Consider the following 27,933-nt stretch of genomic DNA (forward strand, 5'->3'; position numbering starts at 1 on the left):
ATTTTAAAGGATGAAGATAGTCTGCTCAGTGGAATGAAGATTAAGGAAAAGATTTGCTTAGTTTAAAATAAACACAGTAAATGTGCTGCGTCAGTCTGCAAAGGGAAAAATGTCTTAATCAAGTATGTGACAGATGAGGGAGGAGGAAGTATTTATTTAGACTGTAACTTTATAAAAAAATTAATCTTCAGTAAAATGATACGCATATGAAGTTTTCTGTGACACTCGTTACTGGAACAGAGCTCTTCTGACCTTTGAGCCCAGCCTAGGTTTTGTGTTCAAAAGGAAGAAATGTAACGTTCCATAGACCTAGTAAGAATAGCTACCAAGATGAGACAGGCAGCAGGAGTCTTCAAACAGATGCCAAAAGGAATAAAGAGATTAGCTTCTCAAATTACAACAAGTTGGCAGGGGGTGTATTTGATTTATATTGTGAACTCCTTTACTACTTACAGTTGTAGCAGCTGTAGCACTGTGGGAGCTAAGGTCAGTGTTTATATTTTTCACCTTCAGCTAAGGATCAGTGCTGTATTTTTGAAAATGCGCTAAGACATGTATTCTCAGAAGTAGTAACCTTTCCCAAAGATTCTAAGTTTGTCAACTGTGAGCAGTCAGTTTGTCTTCACTGTCTAGCAACGGTGCTCTGGCCTTCAGAGCAAGTCATTTTTCTTCTTTTTAGATATATTTTTAAGATATTTAGGAACTAAGTGTTTTCAGTCTTACTGTCTGAGTGGTAAGACGATGGGCTGAATTCTCGGGATGAAGATCCGCTAATTTCTTATATCGAAACAAGCAGTGTTGCCACATCTGTGCTGTCTCCGTTTGCATCGCTTTTGGCTATTGGCTGAATTTTCATAAATAGCTTTTCAGTCGTGGCGCCCAGTGATTTTATATTTTTCTTTCTCTAGCTGCTAGAGATATGACTAGATGAGAATCTCAGTTTCATTATTTTGGAAGGAGTAATCACATACATGGTTTACAAAGTAATTTAATGTATACCAATTACTAGTTAAAAAGCCAGATGATGGAGACGGTTAAAATGCAGAAAAAGCCGCTTCATCTAAACCGCTATTGTATGGTGGAAGCAATACAAATGCCTTTTTTTAAACTTGAGGTTGGCAACACTTTATGTATGTATATTTTTAAATCTAACCTCCGTGGCATGGGCTCCTTCTGAAAAGACTAGCTAATTCTCTACCTGATCACTTTTCAGGAAAGTTTTACAGAACTGTTCTTGTTGCTAAATTCAAACTTGTCCAAATTGTTTTTTACAAGAAAAAAAAAAAGTTTAGAAAAAGACCTCTGCTTGGAACATGTCAGATTTAGGATGAAATTTCTACTCAGATGGGGGAGGGAGATGGGGAAGAGCTCAGCCACTACTTCAGCCGATATTTTAAGATTTAGGATAATACGCTGGTAAGAGTAGTGGGTAGTGGTTGAGCTGATGTGTTGCCCTTATGTGGCATTCAGGATCATCCAGGCTCAATTGTCCTGTCTGATTAAAACCAGGAAGTTAGTTGGTTCATGTAAGTGCTGTAACCATGAAGTTACTGACTTTTCATGGGTTTGCCTCTGTTATTTTCTCTTGTGTCAGCAGTCTTGCTGTTTTTCCTCAGTGTTTATAAAAGGTCTTAGCTTTTGTCCTGGTGAAGAACAGGAAAGCTTGAAAATATTAGTGGAATGAAATAATTGATTTCCTCTCAGCTCTCGTATGCACCTCTTTAGTTGTGCATTATGATGGAAGACAAATGAGTGAAGTAGGACCAGTTACGCAGGTTACACAGGACTTGTTTATAAGCCTGTTGGGAGGTCAGAAGGTGTTACAAGAGGAAAAGATGAAAACATAAACAGCAGTGCAGCACTTTTGGCAAATAAAAAAGGTCATTCTGTTTCCTGGTCCGAGTAGCCATCCACATCGTAAACAGTTGAAAATGGTGTAATGTGTTGATTATCCTTTCACTTCCCTTGACAGCTTATTTAATGCGTTTGTATTTGTATAAAAATCTGCATCAGATTAAAACATTTAGTCTTTTTATTTCACTTCGTATAGTAAGTAAAACTTTCATTAGCTGTTTCTTTCAGTGTCTTTTTTCATTCTACCTGCACTGGCACAATAAAGTCAATATTATTAAGTAGAATAAAACTGTTTTTGTTTTAACCTAGCAAATTTGTCTGTCACAGTGTTTTTTTCTGCTAAGTGTTTTAGGCCTCTATATTCAAATATAAAGCATTTAATGTTTTACAGTCTAGTAAGTTTGCAGTTGTATTTTTGTCGCCGAGACAGATAAACTATTAACCAAAATAACCTATAATGTCCTAAAAACTGAGTTCAGTAGTCTGGAAGACTAGTGACATCTCTGTAGAAATGTGAATTGCTTCAGCTACCGAGAATCTATAGCAAGACGTATGAATTGTCTTAAAATATGGCTTTGAAAATGTAAAGTTAAAAATTGACAATCAGAAATATCCATTTTGTAATACGGCATGCCCTTGTGTCTGCTTTTAGAAAATACTCATGCTCTGTATATCATATTTGATAGTAAAATTAAAACCAATGGTAACATCTGGAGACAACTGATATTAAGAGCTTCAAAAGATGCGACCCTTTCAGAAATGTCTTAAAAAGACTGCCGCAATCTATTACTTTAGAGATGCAGTAGTTTGCATCTCCGGTAGCATATAAAATTGTGGATAGTAGGTCATCTGTGCTACTTAAATACTCTTCCACTTTGTGAGTAATACAATGCCTTCTGAATGCATCTTATATAACTAATTTTCTTGCAGAACAGATGTACTGAATATAGACAATATTATTCCAAAAAAAAAAAAAAAACCAGAAGCAGACTGCAGATATCATTAACTTCTCTAGATATTATCTACAAAAGCTACCGTTTTTATGTTTTGCATTTTCTAGGCTTTACCTAAACAGATTTTTTATTTCCTTTAGTTGGGGCCTTTGTAAGGGTAAAGATCACGGTTGGGCCTGGGCTACATAAAAAAGTCTTCAACCGGTTTACTTCACTGGTGAACTAAATTTCTCTCCTATCAAAATTTGGAGGAAAAAACTGCTTTCTCTGTCAAAGCTTTACCAGCTGCTTTTCCAAATGTGCCCTCATTTTTCTTTATTTGTGTACGTTTTCTATTAGGTATTTTGTTTCTGAGTGTTTCTTGTATAACAAAATAGGGCCTTAAGAATTCCGTAAATAGTCCCTTTTGTAACGACATGACTACAATATTAAATCCTAAAATAAAAAAGTACAAATTACCCCTTTTAATGTATGTCTAAGAAATACAGTAAGCATTTTTTGCATATATTCAGATGTCCCTTACCCTCCTCTGCCTGCTGTATCTGAAAAGTTGGAAACAAAAATAGCCATTGTATGAGCCCAGGTCTTCAGAATCCTCCCTGCTGTTTTTGGTTCTTTTTTCCTTGTAATCCATCTGGGACTTGGTTTACCTTCCAATTTTTGTTTCTATTGAATTATACCACCTGAAGCCTTATCATTCTATTTGTTCTAGTAGATGAAGTGTCTCTGTCGGGCATCCAGCGTTTCATCCAGCGAGTGCGCTTTATAGCTCAGCTCTCTTCTACAGGGGAATAGCGCATTGATTTAATTTAAATAGACTTTGAAGTTCATTTCAATTAAACAGTATCCATTTAAACTGATTTAGTGAAACCACTGCAAAGTCTCACCTTTTATGTAAATCAGAGCAATATTTTTTGTAGGAAGGTCCTCTCTAGCTGTATCCCAGTGTCAGTTGCACTGATCTAATTGCTAATCAGTTATGCAAATGCCCTTAAAACTCTGCATGACATGATAAATGGGAATCTGTACGTGGGGTCCAGTACTAGTAAATTGCTCACATACATACACATCTGCAAGTACTCTTTTGTGCCCCCTTTTGTGAAGGAAGTCTATATATATGTGTGTATATGTGTATATATATATTTATACACATACCTCATTTTGCCACCTGAAGGGATGTGAGCATATGAAGGTATTAAGAACTTTGAGGAAACAGGAGATTGCTGGCACTCCTGGTCTCCTGAAATGCTAGCTTTGAATTTCCTTCATCGCCAAAAGTGGTATGATCCTGGGCTTGTGAAGCCGCAAAGGAAGAATTAATTCAATGTGATATATAAAGGAAACCTGCATTTTTTTAATATCTCATGATAAACTAGCTGTCAAAGCAGAGTCAATAGGTGTCATGGTTATAAAACACTCAAGGCTTGTATACATTAGTGTGTTTTGGTCACAGAGCAGAAATATCTTCAGAGAAAAGGACTACTGTACTCGGGGGTTTTCGTGAATTGTAGGCAGTACCGTGACCTGTGCCACAGATCATGTACAGTGATTGTATAAGAGTGAGAGATTTGATAAAGAGATGACAGTATTATGTTACTCCAATTTGGTGTTGATTATGTGGAAACAGAGAATGAAATCCTGGGTCGTTGAAGTGAACAATAAAATGCTTGGCCAAGATTTCATCTGAAGGACTTTTCTCCTTCTGTGAGGATTCAGACCTTTAAGTGATGCACTAACAATAGAAACATGGTAAGTAAATACTGGGTAAAAGTTCACTATTAACTAGGCTTTAAAATAGCATGGTTAGATAAAAATCATTTTAACATATATGCATAGGTAGCATCTTATAGGCATCCTACCTTCTTTTCTTCTGCAGTGTTAGGAACTGTTAAGGTGTAGATTCCACTTGTTGTGAGGCCAGATTTAAATGCTTCAGCACAATCTTTGAAACTGATTTGCTCCTCTTTAGCTATGAAGTTGTTTTTAGCTGCTAAAAATAAAAAAAGAAATTGAAGGCACTTAAGAGGAGATGAATAAAAGTTACAAAGGAGTAAATAATGAAAAATATGCCTGGTCCTGGAAGAAATGGCAGATTACGTCTTTATGTGTTACTTTATATATTTGGAAAGGTTGTTCTGATAGAAGCATGGCTACTTGATAGGTTTAAAAGAGATGATACCTTTTAATGTGCTGAATAAGAAAACTCGGGATATAATATTCAGTTAAGCAGGTTCTGCTTCTGAAGCCTTTTCTGGTCTCTGCATGCATTGCAACCTCATGATCAGCTACTATTACAAACATATCTACATAGTAACCGATTGTATTAATAGTGACCTTTGGCCGGAACTCTATAAAGTGGTAAAATCTACTAAAAGACTTGTGAAGTCTTTTGTAACACAGCTAACTGGAATAATTGCTCTTTAAAAGTTTTAGGTAGGTTTTCCTCTCTGTACTGAGCAGGAGCAACTTTGTACATAGCCTGCTGATGCCTGTGGTGGTTCAGCACAGCCCAGTAAGGAATCATCCTTTCTGAAATTAATTTGTGTAAAAAATACTTCTTAATATGTCAAAGCCACCTAGTTTTACAAAACAATCTAAGGCTAATCTTTTTGTTGAGTTCTTTATTAACTATGAAGGTTGGAATTTCCTGGCATTTAGCCTGCTGACTGATATTTTATGCTCAACCCTTTGGTGGTTGGTTCTGTGTATTTTCTCTTTTTAATTTAATCTAAGGAACACAGCCAATCACTACAAAGTTTTAGGTGCTTTATAAATATATGCTTATATTATTATTGCTTAATACTATGTTCTCTTCAGCTTGCTTATTCATTATTCACCTGTTTACATGCTGTGCCTCAAATATAAAAATAACACATTCAGTGTTAATTGATTTTCCACACTCTATTGTTTGTATACTGTCTTAAAAGTTTTCCCTGCTAACTTTGTCTTTTTGGCAAACATTCATTATTTTTTCCACTCCGGGTTTAATGGTGTTGTAGCAAACATGACTTTGACTTGTTTACTTATTTGTGCACTAGCATAACAGATAACATCAGCAGGAACGTGTACAGCCTTGGTAATGGTATTTAAGGGGATTGTGCCCCGTAGTGTAGTAAGACAAACTTGGTATTTCGTTTTATTTAGAAAAACTTAGAAAATCGTATTATTTAGAACACTATAGACAGTGCTTGTTCAACACTTTTCTGTATTTGTGATCCAACTTACTGTACAGTAGATAGTTCTTGATAATTTCAAAGTGAAACGAACTACAAAACAGCTATAGGAGTCTTGTTTAATTATTCAGGCTGAATGAAATGGAGAAAGTAGTATATAAAATGAAAACATGCTTTTCTTTGTTAAAATAATAGTTTAGGGAAATGTTAAATAAACTTTTTGTGGAGTAAATAATGTAGGTTGCAGTTTTTATAGTAAAAAGCATTTTCAGCATTCTGAATGTATGTTTATAATTCATTGGACACTGTCTTCTGGGCTGCAACTTCTAAGACAGGAAAATTTGCATTCTCAAACTATTTACTGAAATTTGAATGTGTAAGCATGTTTTGGTCCTACATGTATTGTTAAAGTATGAAACTGAGCCTGGCTATGCTCTTTTCAGTTGTAATGAAAACTATTTTAAAATTTTCCTAGTATTTCATTTTAAATTCTTTTTAGATGTCTGTGTATTTCCAGCCCTGAGGACTTCAAAGGCTAATATTCTAGAATCTTTACTCTTTTATAGAGAGGATCTATAACTTCTAAATTGGTTAAAGTTCCATATGAGGCATGAAGTTTAAGGTAAGAAATTAGCTCACTTGTTTGATTCCTGTGCAGCCATAATCTTCCGCTTATGGTTTGTGTGGCCTTTTATGAAGCATGTGAACCTGTATAAATATGGAAGCTGTGGTTCGCTATGATTTGTAGCCAGGCTGTCAAGTATATTAGGAGTGGTTTAATATATAAAACTTGCTAGGATGAGTGGTTTTTTAGGATGAACAGGGAAGCTTCAGTGAAAGACTGGAGGACTTCTGGAAGCACCTGCTGCCCCAGACTGATGCCTTCTGTGGTCTGGGTGCTAAGATGTGGGCCAGCACTGATTCCTTTGTCCTTAATAGCCTCTATTAGTTGTCTATCTTTGATCAACTCTGTGTATGTACAGTAATGTAAGGTGGCAGACGCTAGTTACGATGCAGGCTCCTGGAGTAATATTTGTGAGCCAGGAAGAAAAACTATGTGCCTACGTCATGCAGTCTAACTTGGATGTGTGGTTAAGGCAAAGTATTATGGTATTGCCAGATGAATGAATAACATGTGAGATAAATGGTATTTGGCATCTCTGTTGTACTACTGGAGAACTGGGCAGGCAAACCGACATAGAGCACAGAAGATGAGCAAAATGTTGAAAACCAATCATGTAAGCTTCCCTCCCTCCGCCCCCTCAGAAAAATAGGTCCATTAATTCTATCATAGAGTTTGGGGTACAAATATTAATTTTGGAGAAGCTGAAATGTGGGGAAAATGGTTTTAAAACATTATAGGTAAGAGTGTACCCAAGTTAGTGAATGTCACTCCAGTGATGTAGGTACGTCTGCTTTTACTTACCGTTTGGTGTAGAGATCATAGTAAGCAAGTTATGAACAGTTTCCATCAGATCGTGTTGCTGTTTTTGCAGAACTGAGTTGTTTACTGTAGCTGTAACTAACTGTTTTTCTAGTTCTTCTATGATAGAATTCTGTCTGGATACTAGTACTTGAAGCTGATCTTTTTCATCTTTTATTGACTTTAGCTGAAGTGTGTGCTTGTCTTCCATCTCAAGAACTCTTTTTTCTAGAAAGCTGAATGAAAGATTTCAGTTAGTTTCAAGAAACAATTTTGAGCTGATATAAAGAATATTAAGCCTGTTGCAGAAGTCACTTCCTTCTTTATAAGAACACAATTCTATTTGATGTTATGCATGCAGTAGAAAGCTGAATGAAAGCTGGTGGTTGATACATACGTCTTTATTACATAACAAATTAATATATAAATAAATGAGCAACAATTTCTATTGCAGTCTGTATTGCAAGGTTATAAAGTGTAGCAGTTCGGTGTTTGATAATTCAATGTTATGAAAAAAAAGATATCTTTTTAGTCCTGAAAAAAGGATAGTAGGGCTAGAAGTACAGGGATAATCAATATAAAAATGCATTTAGACCCAAAGTAACCATTACTTATGACTATGAATCATCTTGAATACCTTTCTCCCAAAGGTTTGGCGTAACAGTGAAGGATACAGTTTTGCCCTATTGAAAGATGAAACTCATTCAAAGATGAACATTTTAACTTTTCTATTGTCCTGTATTAGATGTCCTTAACAGAAATAAATGTTGCAGACTTCAGACAGGAAAATGTACAAATAGTTACTCTGTGATGTGTTGCTCATCTTGAGTTCTGGAGATGGCCTGAGTAGGTGGCTGCTTGGAAGATGTTTTAATTGGTAATTGTTCTGGATTCTGAGAAAGCTAATTTTAAAAAAATGCACAGTGGCCTAAAATCCTTCACTGTGTTATTGAAAAAAAATCCTGAACCTTATAGTTATGTTTCAAGCGGATGAACTGAATGTTAGATTATGATTTTTTTCGATAAGAAATAACGCTTCTGTGTTTGCATGGGTTTTATAGAGGTAGTCTAAGGTCTACCGAGTTAAACACAAAAACAGTGACGTTCTAAAATTCAGTATTTAGTTTCCCTTCCATTGGATAAGGATGCTTGTTTTATTAAACTGGCAGAGTAAACCTTTAGGGAGCATATATAAATACAGTAGAGTAGAGAACACAAATGTCAAAACATGTCTCAAGCTTTTTTAAGCTAATGTTTTTTAAAATAAAAAGCACTTTGCACATATGGTTCTCATTGAAAAACATGACTTTGAAGGAGAAAACACACTGTTACTGCTGCTTTGAGATTTCTCTGTAAACTCTTTATTGCCAAAAATAAAATAAGACCCCAGTGATGTGAAGTTGCAACTAACTGAAAAAAAAGCATGCACCTTTAGTCCGTGGCTGAGTACAGAAGTGGAGGGCAGTAATATTTGGATATCAATCTGAATTTCAAAAGATAGAATGGTTAGGAACCTGAGACATACTAGTCTGACTTTTCTCATAAGGTTAAAAAAAATATGACAATGATATGATTGTGTATTAGGTTAGCTCTGTACTAAATGAAAATAGAATTTTTAGTTAGAGATGTGTTTGCACTGGCTGGGTTTGAATCATGTTATATAATTTATAATTTCATCTGGGTAAGTCTTAAGAAGAATATAAATCGGCTACAATTGAAGTATTGAGAAGTATTTCAGTTTTTAACCTTCACTTCCTCATACAAAGCAGGACTTTAGATAGTGAAGAGCCATATATAACCAGAATATGTCTAGTTATGGCTTGCTAGGAATATACAACTGCTGCAGCTACATCTCACTGAAAGTCTCTGGGATTTAGGTTTCTGATCACTTGAACTGGGATGGGGTTTGTTGACTGACTTAAGCACTTCAAGAAGATTATTTTGCACAATCAAGTAAGTAGTCTGTTTTCCCAGCAATCACCATTTTGCACTTGAAACGATCACATGGATGCTGCTTAGTGGATGCTTCACAGAGTTGCAGTTGCCTATCTGATGTAAAATGAGAATAGACCTGCATGTTTCTGCTGGCCGTAAATAATATATGGCCTTTGTAACGAGTACTGCTGTGGAGAAGGGAGATTCTGTGCAAGGCCTAATAAGAAGATAGGTCTGAGGCTTTTTTCACAGGTTCTGTAGTATCTGATAAATGTATCTTGTCCTTTTGCATTTGTGAATAACAAATTGAATAAACCTGCAGCCTCTTTCCCTCGAAACGAGTCCATTAGTGATGTGCTACTGCTGTACACCAGAAAGCAATGAATCACGCAAACAAACGTATTTGTATTCATAAAAATAACTGTCCTGACACAATGATTGTCTTATCTTCGTTCAAATATATTATTATTACTGCAATATACTAGCATACTTTACATGATCTAATTCAAGTGACATATAGAGGAGCAAGGAAGACTGGCAACACATGGCCCATCTTTAGAGTGTATTTCTCTGTTAATAAACTATCAGGGCTGCTGTGGTGTGTTCTCATCACCTCTCTGTCTTCACAGCAGAGGTATTTGAGGCCAGGAAGTAAATAAACTACTTCAGGGACTTGATCTGCTTGAAAATTGATCTCTTTTCCGTAGGACAATTTTCAGTACTCTCATCTGATGGCACTGAAGCCAACGACAAAGACGACTGTTAGTCCTTATTTTGGATCAGCTTAAGTTGTCACAGAGTTATAATTTCAATTCTAAAGAAAGACTATGAGCTCTTGTACATGCATCACCTCATGAACCATGCTATTTTTTCTCTTTGTAAAATATAACCAAAAATTTTCTTTTCAAGAGGTCTTTACCTAAGTGTAGAATTCTAATTGAAACAAGTGCATTTACTGAAGTTAGTCTCCGTAACACAAAGAAAGCTAATACTGTTATATAAAAGGGTTATATAAAAATAGTAATGCTTAAAACTGAGGAATGAGAATTCACAAACAAAATCAGCATTCACATGTCCTTGATGTTACTGGAATTTGGGGCACTTTAAAGAATAATATTTTGCTGGATTGGTAGCACGCTTACCTGTTTTTTTCTTGTAGTTTAGTTATCTCGTTCGTCTGATCTGAAATCTGCCTTTCTAATTTGTTTGTTGAAAGAGAGTGTTCCAAAAGCTGAAGTTCAAGTCTGGTTGTCTGGTTTAATACCTAAATAAAATTTTTAAAAAGTCTTTGAAAATCAAGATACGACTTTTTAACAAATTGCAATTTCATTGTACTGTGAAGTCATGCAAATCCCTTACGATGATAATTTGAAAGCTATTTGTCTAAACAGTTAACGTGGGCACAAATTAGAATGAAGAATGCACAATGGCATCTTTGTTGTTCTATTGACACTTATTATTGGAAATATTTCAGTAATATGTTACATTTCTGATAAATTGTTGAGAGTTACTTTGGCCTTTAGTTTTGCTGTCGTACTTTCCCCTCTGTTTTGAGATCCTTATTTCATTGCTAGAACTATTGTGTTTGTTATACACAGAATAATTTAAATTGAGATGTTTTCTCAGTCTGGTGTAGAAAGACACTCAATCTGATGTCAGTGTGCTTTGTATATCTTTCATTAGTTGACATCTTGGCCCAGTCCTCTGAAATCAATAGATATTTCTGTTTTAATTGCAGAAGTGCCAGAATTTGCCACACTGTGTCTAGAAATAACTATTTTGCTTAAACCCAAATTATGTTTTATAGTGTTTATCCTGTGACTACATTTTTATCTCACTCATTTCTTGTGTTTCAGCACTCTCTCTCTCTCTCTATATATATACCTATCTCAATATATGTATTCTGTATATATTCTACATATATATGATTTGCTGTTTAAATTCATTTGCATCTTTAAATGAAGAAATGCTTGTATTAGGAAACATGGAGGATACTTTTTGCTTTGTATTGTATTGCATTACTTTGAGGCATGTTTTCTGGAAATATTTTCTCATTGTTTAAGAACAGCTTTTTTTAATTCATCAGAATTTGGCTTTCGTTGGCAGGAAGAATTGGTTATTCATGTCCTTCATGTTAAACAGTCATTCAGGACGTGATTTCACACTTAAGCGTAATTGAAAATTATTGCCAAAAGTGAGCGTCCTTGAGAGAGCAGTTGTTTGGTTAATTTCCTTATGTTGTTAATTAAGCCCTTAACCCAGGCACCAGTAATTTCAAGCAGAGAAGGAAAGTTACAGTGATGATATTCTTCCTCTAGGCCAAAAATAATTGAGTAATTTCCATAAAGACATTACAGTGAATGCATAAATATATTCTCTCAACATGTGTTTAAATTCTGGGCGCATCAGAAGGTTAAGTTCTGCACACCTCTGAACTATGAGCTATTGGTGTATCAAAGAGTACAAAAAGGCTTATTTGAGGTTAAAAAATGTTAGAATGTATTGGTTGAATTCTATGGATAGTAAAATATCTAACAAAGATTCTAGTTTGTGTGTACTATTTATAGTATATAGCACTTAGTTTTATATAATCTATTCAGTATTTGTTCAAGAATTATGTATCTTTTCCTACCACGTTAAGAAAACTATAAGTAGACAGCATTCTACATTAATTGGCTTTATCCTTATGTTGAAAAGCAGAATATATTAAAAACTTGCATTCTAATTCGCGTCATATTTGTCTTATAGTTAATGTTTTTCGGTTAAAGCAATAACTAAATACGTCTTTTAATATTTTGTTTGAAATCATTCAGAGAACAGCATGCTTGCTACGCAAGTTTACTTTGGTGTGAATTTACTTTTCTAGTAGCCTCCTCCTAATTCTTTTTTCTTGCTTGATTCATCTTTCAATTTATCACTCATAAGTAACAACAATAATATAGTGCGTGGTGCTGGAAATCATTTGTTATCCCACTTATAGAATCTGTGAAAATGCTACATAAAAAGAGGCCTTTTTATTGGTAAGAAATTAAAAAATAGAAAAAATTAAATATAAAAAACCTTTTGGCATAGTAAATGGAACAAAGTTTGAATGAAGACAAAATCCTCGTTTTAGATAAGATCTGGTAAATGAAGGGGTGAATAATCAACAATAGAGAGAACAAACAGTGATTGTATAAAAGCATACTATTACCCAGTTAATGCTTGGGTGTAATTAAGATACATAATTTTTAAGTACGTTATCTTTAAAGAAGAACGTACTGGTTGTCGTCTTAGACGTACTTAAGTCCTCCTGACCATAACGGGAGTCTTTCAAGTGGCAGTGAGCTTGGGCTGGGGCTGTACATTACAAAATATTAATGTTTTCTTAAGTAGAGGAGAGCCACTGAGTATAATGGTTGACTAGTAATTGTTCAATTTTTACAGCACTGCTCTTGTAACACTAAGCTGTGTTAAATGTAGTTACAGGCTTTGGGAAGCAGAACCATTTTTAGGTTGAAATTCATTACTTACTTGTGCTTCAACATCTGTTAATTTGCGGGTCTGTTCAGCTGTTTGATTTAATAAGTTTGTACCTATTTCAATCATTACTGCAGTCTGGTTCTGCACTGCAGTTTGCTGGATCTCTACCATTTCTTTCTTCATACTGTCTTGGATGTAATTCTCAAGCTACATGGAAAAGGAAAGAGAGAAGATAGTTGCATTCTTCAAATGTGGGAGAGGGGGAGTTAGTACAGTAAGTCTGCTGGCTGACTTGCTAAACAAATTTGTTCTTTGTCCCTGTCTGTTATCCATTCATGTCAAGTTTTTCAATGTTGCTAACAGAAATTAACCTCTGTCAGTGGAAGGACGAATACAGGAAGGTATGTGTGGCTACTATTTTTTTCAGTGCTGTAATGTATAGATTTGTTCTAGCTGGACAGAAGACGCAGCGGTGCAAATGCTTGCAGGCGCTTGAAACCTTTTCTGTGTTACTGCTCCCACCATTGTTACCACTAGAGGAGCTTCACCAGCTCTGGCAGCGATGGGAAAGTTTTAGAAGACAAAAGCTTAGGAGTTTAGTCATCTTCCTGTATCTAGACTTAAATATTTTCAAAAGCATTTTTTATCACATGACTAGAAGTCACAGAAGAGGTCAGATGTAACGTAACACTGTTATGTGCATATTTTTATCAGAGACACTTTCAGATAAATACATGAAACAGTAGGGAAACCTATAAATTCTTTACATTCCTAATATTTAGGAATGCAAAAACTGTTCTAAATACTTGATTCTAAAGCCATTTCTGTAGCTAAACTAATAAGGCTTTTCTGTAGTCATTTTATAACAGGGAACATTTCTTTCAAGGAACTGACTGACGAGTAGAGGGAGAAAATTCAGTTAATTTTTCATGCAGTCTTTTTTTCATGTGTCTGAACTGTCCAAAAGCAATCTATTTTTTTTCTCCATGCTTCTTTTAAAATCATATTCTCAATAATTTCTGCAAATATTTTATAGTTCTTTCATGAGTCATTTGCTTATATTTGAACTCTCTGTTAAAAATCCAGGCCACGTGATTTCCTTTTTATTTTTCTTTATAGGGGGAAATTCCTAGAATCAGATTTCTGGTTCAAAAATCAGTGATTTCACATTTCTGCTGGTATATAAACGTCAGATTTTACTTACTGATTTCAGTGAAATTATGTACATACTCAGTTCCTTAAGTGTACTAATAAATTGTATCTTAAGATAGTTTCAGAAAATGATAAACATTCATGGGAAAAGGAACTTGATACTTTGTGAGCAAATAATTATTGCATTTTTAAGAATTTTCCCTTCTATAATTCTAAAAGACTGTTCCAAAATAAGCCATGGACATGAATTAGGGTTTTTTGATGAGTTCAGTTTAAGTCAGGTTACAGTAGTACCAAATTGACACTTTTTGACCATGTCTGTCTAGTTAGCTTTTCAAAATTATAGGTTAAGCTTTAAAATTAAAACTGCTGCATTTCTAAGGAATCAGTGAGGTTACTTCAGAATCCAGGGAATGTTTTTTAAAAATATTCTGGGAAGTCTGAACCTACATGCATGGGCCTGTAACTGAAGTCAAAGCTATCTTCAAAAAAAATAAATAAGCTCTTGGAGTTTGAGCCACAAGGTTAAAATGAGTCATTTTAACAGAGAAATCTACTGAATTGGGATTGAGAGCTGTGGAAAACACAAACTGTCCTTTCAAAATGTGGGAACTGTAAATCTGTGTACGAAAAAATAAAAAATGATTTTAAAAATTACTGAAAAGACATGGGATCTGTTTAAAAAAAAAAGGCTTTTTAAGAAAGATTATAAGTCAGCATTTCCAAATTTCCGGAGCTTAAGCAGGCAGAGGCATTTCAAAACAATAATTTTAAAAACCCTGTTTGCTGAAGGGTCACATTTTTGCTGAGGCTTTGGCGCTTTGAGGGGAGGTACTCAGTCTAATAAAGCTGGAGGACGCATTATAGCAAAAAAGAAACTTAGTATCTGTGTTACCGTTAGCCATAGTCTTTTAATATATGGTGGGATAATTGATTTGTCTTTCTAGTCTCTTGGTAAGAATTTTGCTGTTGGTGCAGTATGCTCTAGGGTTCTTTGGCAGGGACAGGGAAGATTCGGGGGGAGACTTAAAACAAAGAGACTTCATTTTCAGCTTCTGTCTGTTTCTCTATGCTCGCCAAAATGCAAAAGCTTGGTAGCTTACCTGTGTCCATTCTTTATGAACTAAATACGGCTTTCCTAGATCATTTCTTGGAGTAATGCAAGTACTAGATCTATTTGTGAACTCTGGTGTAGCAGCATTGATTATTAGGTTTTTTTCCTTTATATTTTAATGCAGCTAGATATTTTTTGACCTTAGATGCTGTTGTACCAGCAAAAATAACTGTTCTGAATACTCAGAATTAATAATGTTTGTCCTTCAGGGAAGCCATATAAGCAAAATCACTCTAATGTTGTTCTTGTAGCAAATTTTCAGTTCCTCTGTTCTTGTCTGCACTAAAAAGCTGCTTAAAACATTTGATTTGCCTATGCCTTCATATATACCATCAGGTATTTAAAAACTGTTAAGAGACAGTATCTTTCTAAAACAGAGAATCTGCAAAATTATTACTGCTGTGAGTCTATCAAACATGGATCAATAGCAGCAGTATATTCAGAAAGTGTTTGATAACAGGTTGCTAACTTTTTTCATGTACTTAAATAGTCTCTGCAGATTTTCATACCGTGCAACTATTGATTAGTGAATCTCTGGCAAGGTGAGGTTTGAGAAATGCGCTGAAAAGAGTGCAAACCAAATTCTCAGAGCAGGAATCTAACGTGGTCTCTGCCTAGGAACTGTAATGCAATAGATGCCTGCTCTTTTGTTACTTTCAGCAATTTTGCTAAGGCATACATCATGTTTCCATAGCGAAGAGGCAATGAGTCTTGCAGTCGGTTGGGATTCAAGAGAACCATAACTATTTTTGAGCTTGATGCCAACCTACGAAGAGGATACTAGCTAATAACTATTAACTAGTATCATTATGCACAAATTGTAAAACATCAGCAATTCCTAATCTGAAGAAAATGATAAAAACAGCATTTTTTTTTTTTAGGCATTAATTTGATAATGCTGTCTTGATATGGATGATGTCTTGCAGGGAAGTGAGCTGTGAAGATTAGTATGTTCTGTAGCAATATGCAAAAAGAAACTTATATTTGAATACTCTGTTAAACCACTGTTCACATGGCTGCTTCACTTATGAACAGCTAAAGAACAATTACCAGTTCTATCAGCTTGGAATGTTTCCACCTTAAATATTTCTTCAGCAAACACTAGATTTTTTTTTTTTCTGGCTTCACAGTTATTTTTGGAAAGTGACAAATGAAGAAAATAAGGTGAATTAAGGAGTTAAAACTTCTTTTAAAACTAAAGTATATTCTTAGTTTCAATTAAGCATTATTTCTTTTTGTCCAGTGTGACAAGAATTTCGAAGTAGTTTGTTCACTCCGTTCTCTCTATGTAGCTGATGAACTGCAATGCACAACAAGGATTTCAGATCTGGCACAAGTTTTGACCCACGTATATTATACTGCTGCAGAAATGTACTTACTTCTCAGATCTACTGCAAAGATTAGCATTTTAAGAGTATCTTTTAGATAGTGCTACATGTTCTTTGCATACTGACCTTCTTAGAAAACTAAAAGTGGACATACAATCATATGGTTTTGGCATGATAATTTGATGTGGGCATCTTCAGTTGCGACCATAATACAACTAGAGTGCTTTCCTGTTCGCAGGAGCACACCTTTAATGTTACCTGTCGCTCCTGGATATTCCTTATTTTAAAAAGCTTCCTCACTAGAGACAAATCTAGTTTGATCAACCATTTTACTATTTTTGAAAAATTTGGAAATATCTTTTAGGTCAGTTTCTTCTTTTCTGTTAAAATGAGATCAGTAGTTTTTGATTGATAGATTGTAATTGTTATAGTCCTGCTATAGAATCATAGACTAGCTTTGGGCCTTGAGGTGTTAGACTATGAAAAGTTGAACTGTAGTGATAATTTTATTTAAAAAGCAGTACATAGTCCAAGGAGATGTACAAAAATTCTGAAAGTGCTTATAGATAAAAATATGTACTTTTCCACTGAAGTTAGATCCTGCTCCATGAAGACTGAGAACAACAATTAATGTGTGTCCCCCTCTGAAAAGGTTGGGCATCTGGGGATTAGAGAATTTCTGATTCCGAATTGAAGTTGGGGATCTGGACATCATTCAGGACAGCTTGAAAAAGACCTTTGTTCAAAGTATGCCTCTGTTGAAAGGAAATGAAGGGAGATCTCTAGAATGCATTTACTTTTCTTCAGTACCACACTAATGCGTTGTATAGATCAAGGATGTAGCCTCACCTGGTGCACTCTATGCATATAGATCGTCCACACTTACAAAGGACATTGGAAAAACAACGGACATTTAGAGAAAAGCAGTGAGGTATCTCAGGTACTGGAGAGCTAGCATATGAGAAAACACTGAAAATACTGTGGGTTTTTTTCAATTTAGGAAAAAGTCTTGCAAGTCTTGCTCCTCTTGTACGAGGCAATAGTTTAAAAAAAAAAAAAAAAAGATGAAGAGCTTTGATTCTTTCCATTTCATTAGAAAGTAGAAATCGTTTCATAAAACAATTGTGGATATTAGACCTCATGCTTTAAGGCTGTTTCCTTGTTCACTAGAGATGAGAATAAGAATCTGAGCAGAGCCATATCTGCAAATAGGATTACAGAATTGCATTACTACTTTGAAAATGTTATCACTTAGTTATTCCAAAAACCTGTACTAGAAAAGGAGTTAATTCTGGGCTTAAAGGTAAGGTAAACATTTTAAGGTATGCTTAGGCAATTGCCCAGTTAAAACACAGCTGTCAGGTTGTTCTGGTTATAGTAAGCAAAACCTGTGATTACAATTTAAGGCATCTGGTGTTTCTGGTTACCAGATTTTTATACCCCTGGTCATTGTGCTTGCAGCCTTACGAAGTGGTTGTTTTGGGTATTGTAGATCTGCGTTACAACTTATCTTATTTGAATATCTTTAAGTATAGGACTATCTTGGAATATCTTTGCTCTGCAATATCTGCTTTTTTCAAATATTATCATATTCATGTGATGTATGCTAAATCATTGAAATATTATCTTGAACTCTAGTTCAACAGTTTGTCTTCAAATCTATTTTTCATCTTAAAAGTATTAAGCAAGCAATTTAGAGAATATGGTATTTTTACTTATTTGGAAGTATGAAATATGACCATCCAAACAGATTTATTTTAACATTCGTGGCTAATTTCATGATGTGGCTTATTTATTCTGTTTTGGCGCAACATGAAGCAGCAAAATAAGACTGACTAATTAAGTGGCATTGGAGCTTTTGTTTTTCTTTTCCCTGAGAATCATACAAAGCACGAAACTTCTGTGCTTTCCTTCGTACTCACTAAACCTCTTCTGCTTTTGTGCATTCTCTGCATGTACACATCGTAAAATCTCTTTTTATGAATTGATCAAATATATGCACTCACTTCCCTTGGCTTATATTCACCTTCTTCCTATCATACAATCCAAAATTGTCAAAAATAGGACATTTTACAACTACATTTCATAATTTTTTTTAGTGCCTATCTCCTTCTTCAAAGATAAATAAAAGAGATACTTTAATCCGAAATGCCCATCATGTCCTCCTGATCTTAGCAAGGGCAGAACACATTCCCGTAGCGTACTCTCAGGCCGTGAGGCCCCTGTGTTTCTTTGAGAGGGGAAGGGAAGAACTTTTTCATTGCTGCAGCCTTGAGTTAAGGCAGCCGTGGCTCAGTGTCACCAGCGCCCTTGAGGATTAGCAGTGATTTTGAAAGAATGTCATTCCTGATGGCATACCCCGTTGCAGAATATGGTTAATCGGCTCCTGCCAAGAAGGTGACTTCATTTATAATCAGTAGCATAGTCAGAATTTCTGAAAGGGAAGAATGGCTTGGGTCATTTGCAGGAGGGATGGACATGGGAGCGAAATGCTGCAGTTCCCATCCAGGAGTTTGAGAGTTTGGCGGTTTGATTCGTACCGCATGGCATTGTCCTCCAAGATGGTGCTCAAATCTGGGAGGTGCAACGGGGGTTGGTATTTTGCCAGATTGCTCCTTTGCTGCATGACTACTTATGGGAAGATAATTTTTAATCTCTTTTTAATTCTATGAGTAGCCAGTGTATAAGACTTAAATGTTTGTATGTGTAAACCGTGATCACATGATGGTTACTTTGGACAAAGTAATTTAACCTAGTAGCTGACTCTTAGTGATGCAGCTTTAAATATGTTTTAATTAAGAAACAGTTTGAATTATCAGATAATTATATATGAGAGGCCTGTAAACCTGAGGTGAAAACACTGAATTCTTCATATGTGGTTTAATTTCCGTTTAAATGTAAGACTTATCTCAACTTGAGCTCAACCTAACACGCATTGCTCACTGTTCCATAAAAATAGTTATCATAAATTCTGTTTCTAAGGGAATGTCAATGAATCCTGTCACAAGAAAATTGGAAGGAGGGAGGAATTAATAGCTGAAGGTTTGAAAGAAGTCATAGTTCATAATATTTCTGTGATTCTTGATGGGCTTTCTTATGAAACATTCTATTTTTTGTGTACAACTTAGCTGGTTGGCATGTATTCTTGAAGGAAGTAAATATAAAAATGAAATCTCAGATGGGGAAAAAGCAGTATACTGAAACGGCTGCAAAACAGCTGCTAAGGTTTCAAATAAAATTGAAGAAAATGATTTCATAACTAAGGTCTGTAATACAGTTGGTCATGCATTTTTAGAGGGACAGAATTCTCTATTAGGAAATAAATTTTAGTTTGTCATGCCTTATTACTTCAAATCATATTAAATTATAAAATTTGACAAAAATACTTTAGCTAAGTTGCCAAAAGAATGAGGATAGATCAATCATATTTGAACACATTCCAAAACATTACTTTTATAGCCAAGATTTTTTTTTCTTAAACAGGCTTTAAATTGGCAAGAAAGAAAAGACAACATGTAGAGTATGCATTAACAGAAATTTCCTTTCTAACTGTCGGCAGAGGTGGTATTAATCATTTATGAAGGGAGTGGTCTACCCATTCGTATTTAAATGAAGAGCCTTCCTGATTCCTGTTGTATAGTTTGTGTCCGTATTACAGAGCAATTTTCCAAAGCATCAGCAAATTATTAGTGTATTTTGGAGGCACTTTAACCTATAATTTTTTTCCTTGAAAATTATACATGAAATGTTGCTTTTGTTTTTTCCCTGCCAAATGGCTACTCTATACTAATTAAATTCTCATGTTCTTGGCAGCAATTATAGCTATATTAATACATATATTAAAATCCCTTCTTTGTCCAATTCTTCCCCATATGAATGACACAAACAGTACTTGTTGCTGATTTCATCTTTATAGATTTTGTCAGTTACTGGAGCAAACGGTCTTTCCAAAGAAAGTTTTCATGGTGATTTTTTTAAATCAGTTACAATCTGATTCTGTCAACTCTGATATTTATTTTCAAAGAGAAGTAATACTTACTATTCCTAAGTTTCTAAATAGTACTGTTTCCCATAGAAGAAGGGGGTAGACAGCTGAATCTGCAACATCTTTGTATCTATCCCTAAGGTCATCAGAATCTATCAAGATCTTTTTTTTCTTTGAATCAAGTGTCGATTTCAGTTAGTAGACTAAGCAATTTACTACTTTCGGGAACTTCTATAAATCTGAGAAAATAACTGACAGCACTTTTTTTTAGGCTTTCTCACAACTTGCCTGCTGAAATCTGAAGATAATATTTATTCTTACAAGTACAACATCCATTCTTATGCTGTACCTACCAAAAGAAATAGTAAAGAGGTCAGAAGTTCACCTATAATCATATTTCTTTAGCCCTAAATTTAGTTCGGCAAAGTTATTTCATGAAAAATATCATTAGCTGCATAAACTCGGCAATTGCTCTATATCTATATATGATGTATGAAGCTCAGATGCATTTGGTATGTTCACTGTCTCTACCAGCTAAATGCTGGCAAAATGGAGAGATCATTCACCTCCATGCCCCAGCTATGTGTTCCTGCCCCCTTCCTTGCACTGGCTCTCACAGGTTGTCATTAGACTCACTCCACAGCCTGGAGACACTAACCTGAAAGTAAAAGGGCCCAATTCTGTCAAGTTTGTGGATTGAATCTGATTAATCTGATGTCCTAGCATGAGAGGGAGAGTTGCTCTCCAAGGGAGCACAGGAGAGTAAGAGCATTGGAGAGGAGGAGTAGGGTCTTCCCTTGCAGCTGTGGTGGCTTGTTCGACTGCCCCCAGTTATAACGTGCAGTTTCACTGAAAGAACCGATAAGGCTCTGAGTAAACGTGTAAAGATAACCTGATGGTTAAGGATGCAAACTAGAGAGTTGAGGTTTGCCGGCACATTGTCAGCTCCAGACCTCTACACAGCAGAAACACAGGAAACGTCATGTTAAGGAGCAAAGTGATACAAACTGCACCTACCCATCAAGGGAGAGATAAGAAGAAACAGATCTCAGAGAGTAGAACTGTTGCTAATAGAACTGTGGCTGTTGATAGTATATAAAAGTTCTTTTAAAAAATACTACAATTTAAAAATAAAAACATATGCAAGAGTTAAGTCTAGGTTTTGCCTAACACTCTCCTAAGGCTGACAGTGATAAGCCTGTGAGGGTCATTATCTTCCTTTGAGTAGGAAAGTTGCAGTGACAGCTGATTGCTCTTCTGCCACTTATTTAAAGATTCAGATCCTTCCTGTTCTTGGGGGGGGGGGGGGGGGTCTGGTAAATATGAGGAAGTAAAACTAGCAGAAAGCTTTCTTCATATTTTCAGGAGAGAAAACCAAAGAATATGAATAAGGAGGTCTGGATTCTTCTGTATGTATTTTGTTGTCATCAGCACACAGGCCAAACCTCAGTTTGTAAAACTGAAATTTGTAACAGGTAATACCATTGATATAATCAATTTCTTTTTCATCTTATTCTTGTTTTTCAGAATTCCCATAAATTTTCTGCATGAGAAACAGCTATTCATATTCTCAGACCAGGATTGTGATTAGAAATTTTTTACAATATAGTTCAAAATAGCTCATGGAAGTATTGAGCAGCTGGCATTACAACACATATTATGTGCTTAGTCATCTATTTTAGATTTAGAGAAAATTGCAGGGCTAGTGACATGGCGGTAGTTGTTTTCTTAATTAGGAAAATATATATATATATATGATTCAGTTCTTTCTGCAACATTCAGTAATTTTCTAAGCATCCACCACAACTGTCTTCTGATTCTATCATTTTTGTTTTCAGTTTGTAAAATGAGAGTAGATACAGTAAAAATCCTAGCAACAGAAAATGCAACACATGACTTTGGGCATTTTTTTAAATATGCCTAAAAGCTCCAGTGTTTGATTGACAAACACATTCAGTTGTCAAAAGCTTTTTGAATTACTGTTCTTCCATCTCTATTAAAAAATGCCCTGTGCTTTATGCAAAACTTACATTTGTGAATTCTGACCAGAAGGATCTTAATTAGTCCTCCTAATACTTGTAGTGATCATCTTGAGATTTTGCTCCTTAGGCAGTGGGATAATTAGTTTATATACAGAACTGAGCAAGATGGAAAATGAGCTTGAGGCAGTCATAATCAATTTCACTCAGATCTAGTGGCAGGACAAAGTAAGGAAGCCTCAAAGAGGAGTCTCTTCAGTTCTCTTTCTGAATACTTTTTCAGACTATAGATGAGACCTTTCCACTTCTCAGTCTGCAGATGTCATGAGTTATCTTTAACCCAGCAATACTTGGTCTTAGTTGCCTGCCCTTGTTTCAGAGTGGCAGTGTTCTTTGGATTGTAGCCACGTCTGGTTTCTTCATGAGTCATCCAAAGTAGAATTTAGCCCATAATTTGAAACATTTTTTTCAAGTCCTTTGCAAATATGCAGCTGTAGCATAGAAGCTCATCCGTGTAGGCCACGGAATCCTCAACTGGCTGATTCACAGAAACATTTGTGTATATTAAGTCATAAAATACAGTTTATGAAAGGCTATTTTAATGGACTTCACTCTTAATTAAAACATTAAGTATATAAATTGTTTATTTCTAATATGATGACTTCTGCACACCAGAAATAGTTTTGGGATGAAATTATCTTTTTGCATGCTATTAAACATGGATAACATTGAAATGTAAGGAGGTTTGGATAAAAAGAAGGAAACATTATCATGAAATATATGAACACAACAATTTCATTCCAGCAGTACACATGGGCAATCTGAAGCAAGCTATTGGCTGTCATATGGAGTTTACCTGCATGCATATGCTATACATACTGTTTAATGTGTATGTATGTAATGAATGGAGCACAATACTAAGTCTTCTTGCCAGGCTGTCCATGTGTACTTACAGTTATCTTATGCATCATTACAATTTCTTGGTGATATGGAGACTGAATGCTATAAAAATTCAAATCTTGCAGACAGTTTTAGTCTCTCAAAAAAAAAAAGCTCTAAGCTCTTCACACTTGCTTTCAGTCTATCAGTGTTGCTACTACTTAAAATTAGCAAAAAATGGAAAAATCAGTATCCCTTCCAAGGTTCATTTATCTTGACAGACCTAAGGGACATTTTAAAGGTATTGCATCAATCTGTCAATCAAGCTTTAAGCTATTTTAAATGAGGTTTTATTAAAACATTGTCTTTTTCTATTTTCTGAAGGTCAGTCATCAATATTAGTAGCCTGTAACTTTTAGAAAAAACAGTAAACTGAAGAAAAATAAAGTGATTGTGTCTGGAAAAGAGACATTTTAAATTGGGTTTTTTGGCCTTTTTTTTTTTGGTTAGGGCAGGAAGTCCCCATAGACTCTGTTTCTCAAGGGAGGAGAAGAATCTTTTGGGAATGTATATGGGAATGCTTGAGACAGCTCTACAGTATTAGCTTTTTGCATGTCTCACTGAGCGTGTCTGTCTCAGTTAAAACCTCCAGCTAAGTTTTTTTTTCTCTCTTATCTCATTTTTCTGTCAGCAAACAAAAAGGTGATAGTAACATAATAAATAAAAACTAGCGGAAAGTGAGCTGTGATTTGTTGGAAGTTATTCAAAGTAGAATTGTGTAATAAAATACTAAAAGTTTAAATACTCTTAGACTAGTAAATAAAGACTTTAAATTGTATGCAGGAGATGGTTCAGCTAAAGCCACTTGTGCACTAAATGAAAACTTAGCTTACTCTCATGTGTGATTGCATCTCATTTAGAGTAAGTTGTTTGTTATGCTTATATAATTTACATTTCTTCCTAGCAGAAGATCCCCCTTCACTGAGAATAATCTACTTGAGTAAAAATCAAATATCCCATTAATATAACATGAAACCAAATGCACAAAATGCCTTCATTGTCTTCACAAATATTTGTAAATAATAGCTTTCTTCTTGAGTTCTTAACTGAAATACTAAATACTAAAAGGTATGATCATTCTTACCAATTATGTATTGAGCTAACTGCAAAAGCTACAATCAACATTACTATCTAGAAAAAGCAAAAGAGTACGTAGGAAAAGGGGAGAGATTTTCAGAGCTGAAACCGTACCAAGGCTATCTTAGCTCCCACCACTGCGGACCCTGAGCTTCTTTTATACATGCGACATTGCACTACTGCTTTCCTAGCAGCATGTGTCACTTGGAGGATGGCAGAGGTTCCTTATGTATGATGCATATACTTTTTATGGTGCATAGGTGTGCATTTTTAAGAGATGTAAATAAATTTGTAAATTAGATATTTTTGATATTTAAAAAAATTGTTAATAAAAAGTAAGCTATCACCCTGACAAATCTTTTAATAGCCTTAGTTTCTGTATGGTCAAGGAAATCATTTAAAAGCAAAATTTAATAACAGTATCTTCAGCCTAAAAATCAATTATTTGGTGATTAAGCATTTTCATTAAGAATAAAAGTTATTCATTAAGGCAGTAATCTAAGATTGTGAATCACCATTTTTCAAGCTAAGTGGTATTTCTTTTAGAAATCAGGGAAGGAATTCATAAAGTTCCCATTGGTCTAAAAATAAAGAACAAATAAATAAATAAATAGTCTGAGTCATGAATGGCATTTTGCCGAAGCTCGGTAGTGTTAAAGCCAGGAAGACAAGAAGCCAGTGACGCTTCTGCCATTCACTGAAATGAGCATAAATGTTCTTCCTTGTGCGTAACAAGCAACCAACATTCAAAATTAGGATTCTTTATTTATAAACAGTATAAGAAACTTTGCCACTCAATATTTATTTTTTACATCCTAGGTTATAGCATGTGGCTATAATTCGGGGAATATTCAAAAATTTCTGGAGACAAGTCCTCTGAGTTGTCAGTTACATTTTTTACTTTCATACTACCTTAAGTGAATCAGGACTCCTCTAGATTGGTGAGCTTCTGACCTGAAAAGCAGGTAATTTGAATAAACTCAGTTGTTATCCTAGATCTAGAGTAATTTTTTTTTTTCCTCATTACACTGAGCAGCTGAAATAAATAAACTGGCTATCAGGAGTGCTGCTGGTGGTACTTATGGCATTATTCCTGAAAGACATTGGCTACATAGCCTTACAAACTTTGTGAGATTTTTAGCAAGTTTATATCCAGCACAAAATTTCTGTTACAGAATGTAAAACCATTTATCTTTTTTATCTCAGTTCACAAATTCAAGTGAAGTATATTCTGAATTCATCTTTCAGTAGGACAGCCTACTACATAAGATGTAGCACAGCAAATCATAATGCAGTTATCTGGGGAAATATGAAGCAAATCCCTCTTTTCGGAACATGTTATTAGGGAAGTGAAAGAGAGCGAGGCATTCGTGGTTCATGCTCAGTACTGCTTTCTAGGGAAGCAGTCATCTTGCATTTCATTTCCAGCCAGAAGGAAGAATGATTTGGAGTTCAAGGATCAAACTAGTTAGGAAGCTGTGGAATACAATTAGTCCCTTTTGTAGGCTATAAAACTGGGTGTCTCCTGTTTCAAAGTTGTGTTCTCAGAGCATCTTTGAGCATTAAATATCATTAGATTTTTCAGACTTCACAGATAAAGGAAACTGAAAACATTTTGAGTATTTCTTAAACTTTGGAACGTACTAGCTTCCAAATGTAGTTTACACAGTTTTTATAAAATATATTATTTTTTGAAGAAAATTAAATGATGATGCTATTAAGAGAGAATCAGTCACTTGAGCTGAAAATATGTCAGTTTTGGAATGTTTAAGAGTTTGAGGCAGTGCGCATGTCTGTTGCTGACCTCAGTTTTGAAGGAATGAATTTCTCCACTAAGAACACATGCGCTAATTTTCTTGTACATATGCACAAAAAAAAAAAAAGCAATGTAATCTCTTAAGTGCTTAAGTGCAGAAGTTCTTTAAGGCGTGCTGCATATTTCCCTCCAGTGTTTCCACTGCTAATACAGTGGAGGGTAGGGGAAGTGCTCTTTCTGAAAAGCTGCCTCATATTTCCATCACCAGTTAGAGAATTCCTCACTTTTGATGGATGTTTTTTTTCTTTGAATACTGGCAAGTCAGAGTTGTCAAAGAACTTCTCTAAGATTTCTGAAATACTTGTGGGGGAATTAGCAGGACCCAAAAAACAAAATACGTTTGTTAAGTGATGTCTTAAACAAGGGAAGCTTGGATGATCACCTCTGCTTAGTTGAGAAGCTGAATATCCCAGCAGCTTGATATGTTCTTGTCAAATGGTACTTATTTATATCTCTTTATTGTTCCACTAGCACAGTTAATCTTAAAAGCAAAAGCTTCTGAGGAATTCCATGCTTGAAAGATAAAACAGGAAGCTACTCTGTTGAGTGGACAAACATAAATATTTGGCAATAAGATCATATAGACATATAGGCAGCATACTGCAGAAGCAAAATGTGTAATTTTAGTATGTGATGCTGATGCTTGAAGAAAAGAAAACTAAATTATGTAATCCTAATGACAAATGCTTTTTCACCTCAAGAGCTAGGATTATCCATCCAAAAGCAGGTAGCTCAGTTTATGGGAAAAGCACCAAGGAAAAAATTCCATTCAGTGCTCTTTGTCTCTGGTGCCCCGCAGAGTGCTCAGGTGGTGATGGAAAGTCAGTTCTTGAGCTGAATTCCAGGCAATGCTCCTGGAAGCCTCCAGTCAGCGAGGTACCAGTTGGTGCCCTTCTCTGGCGTGCAGAAACAGGAGCCAGATCCTCTCAAAACCAAGCAAGCAATTGATGTTCATAATATAGAAGAGGAGGAAATCTGAGCACAAACAAATGACTGAAAACCAAAGCTATGCACTGTAGGATGGGTATTTTATGTGATGAAACTGTCTGTCTGTCAAGATCTGATGGGCTGGTCTACTGACAAGAGAGAGTTTTAAATGCACTTTCAAGAGCCTTCTTCAGAGGCAAGACACTGCTTCCGAGATTAGTAACCACACCGTGCTTGGGCACAAAGTGCCAGGCCATTGGTACTCCATGTAGCTGGCCAAGGAAAGAAGGGAGCTGTCTTAATACCCCATAGAGTATGCATGGGGGTGACATTAAAAAAAAAAACGACAACAACAATGAGGACCAAAGATCCCAGAATGGAGAATCCTGAATGACAAAGGATATAATATAGCAAAAGGGAGTTCAGTCTGGAAAGCCAGGAAGCCAAATGGCCTTAAAGAAGGGGAAAAAAGGAACTGAAGCAGGTCAGAGCAAAAATAGAAAAACTAATGGGTCAGGGATATGAAAGAAGCTAGGAATTCATAAAGGAAGAGAGCTGCAAAGGAGGTTGGAAGGCTGATTGTAAAGTTGGCTAAGGACAGGGACTGTCTGATTGGCTCGAAGTTTGAACAAACATTGTGAAGCTGGAAGGAAATCCACAGAGGAATATGGTGGGTTCAAAGGAGTAGACTGCATCAGACTGAGGAAAAGTCTTTCCCGCTTGGATTTATGAGGGAAAAGAAAATGGAAATGTGTATTTCCTTGTAATTAAAATGATCTCTTTTGTTTCTTACTCATTAGAAGTGGTCCACATGAA

The 27,933-nt window shown here is 35.4% G+C and overlaps 2 protein-coding genes across 13 annotated transcripts in view; one reads left to right on the plus strand and one right to left on the minus strand.

The window, feature by feature from the left end:
* Positions 1-27,933, plus strand: part of MCPH1 (microcephalin 1) — a 132,203-nt gene that overhangs the window by 55,943 nt on the left and 48,327 nt on the right. The window lies entirely within an intron of this gene.
* The window catches only part of ANGPT2 (angiopoietin 2), a 50,407-nt gene that overhangs the window by 12,186 nt on the left and 10,288 nt on the right, over positions 1-27,933 (minus strand). The window contains exons 2-5 of one of the 4 annotated variants that reach the window (XM_009677034.2): positions 12,852-13,007; positions 10,481-10,602; positions 7,407-7,639; positions 4,667-4,797 (exon numbers count right to left, since the gene is read on the minus strand). In XM_009677034.2, the coding sequence (XP_009675329.1) occupies positions 4,667-4,797; positions 7,407-7,639; positions 10,481-10,602; positions 12,852-13,007 (642 nt within the window). The remainder of the gene's footprint in view (positions 1-4,666; positions 4,798-7,406; positions 7,640-10,480; positions 10,603-12,851; positions 13,008-27,933) is intronic. The other 3 variants (XM_009677035.2, XM_009677036.2, XM_068937345.1) reach the window with 3 other exon arrangements.

This window comes from Struthio camelus, chromosome 3 (genome assembly GCF_040807025.1).
Source record: "Struthio camelus isolate bStrCam1 chromosome 3, bStrCam1.hap1, whole genome shotgun sequence".
Taxonomy (NCBI): domain Eukaryota; kingdom Metazoa; phylum Chordata; class Aves; order Struthioniformes; family Struthionidae; genus Struthio; species Struthio camelus.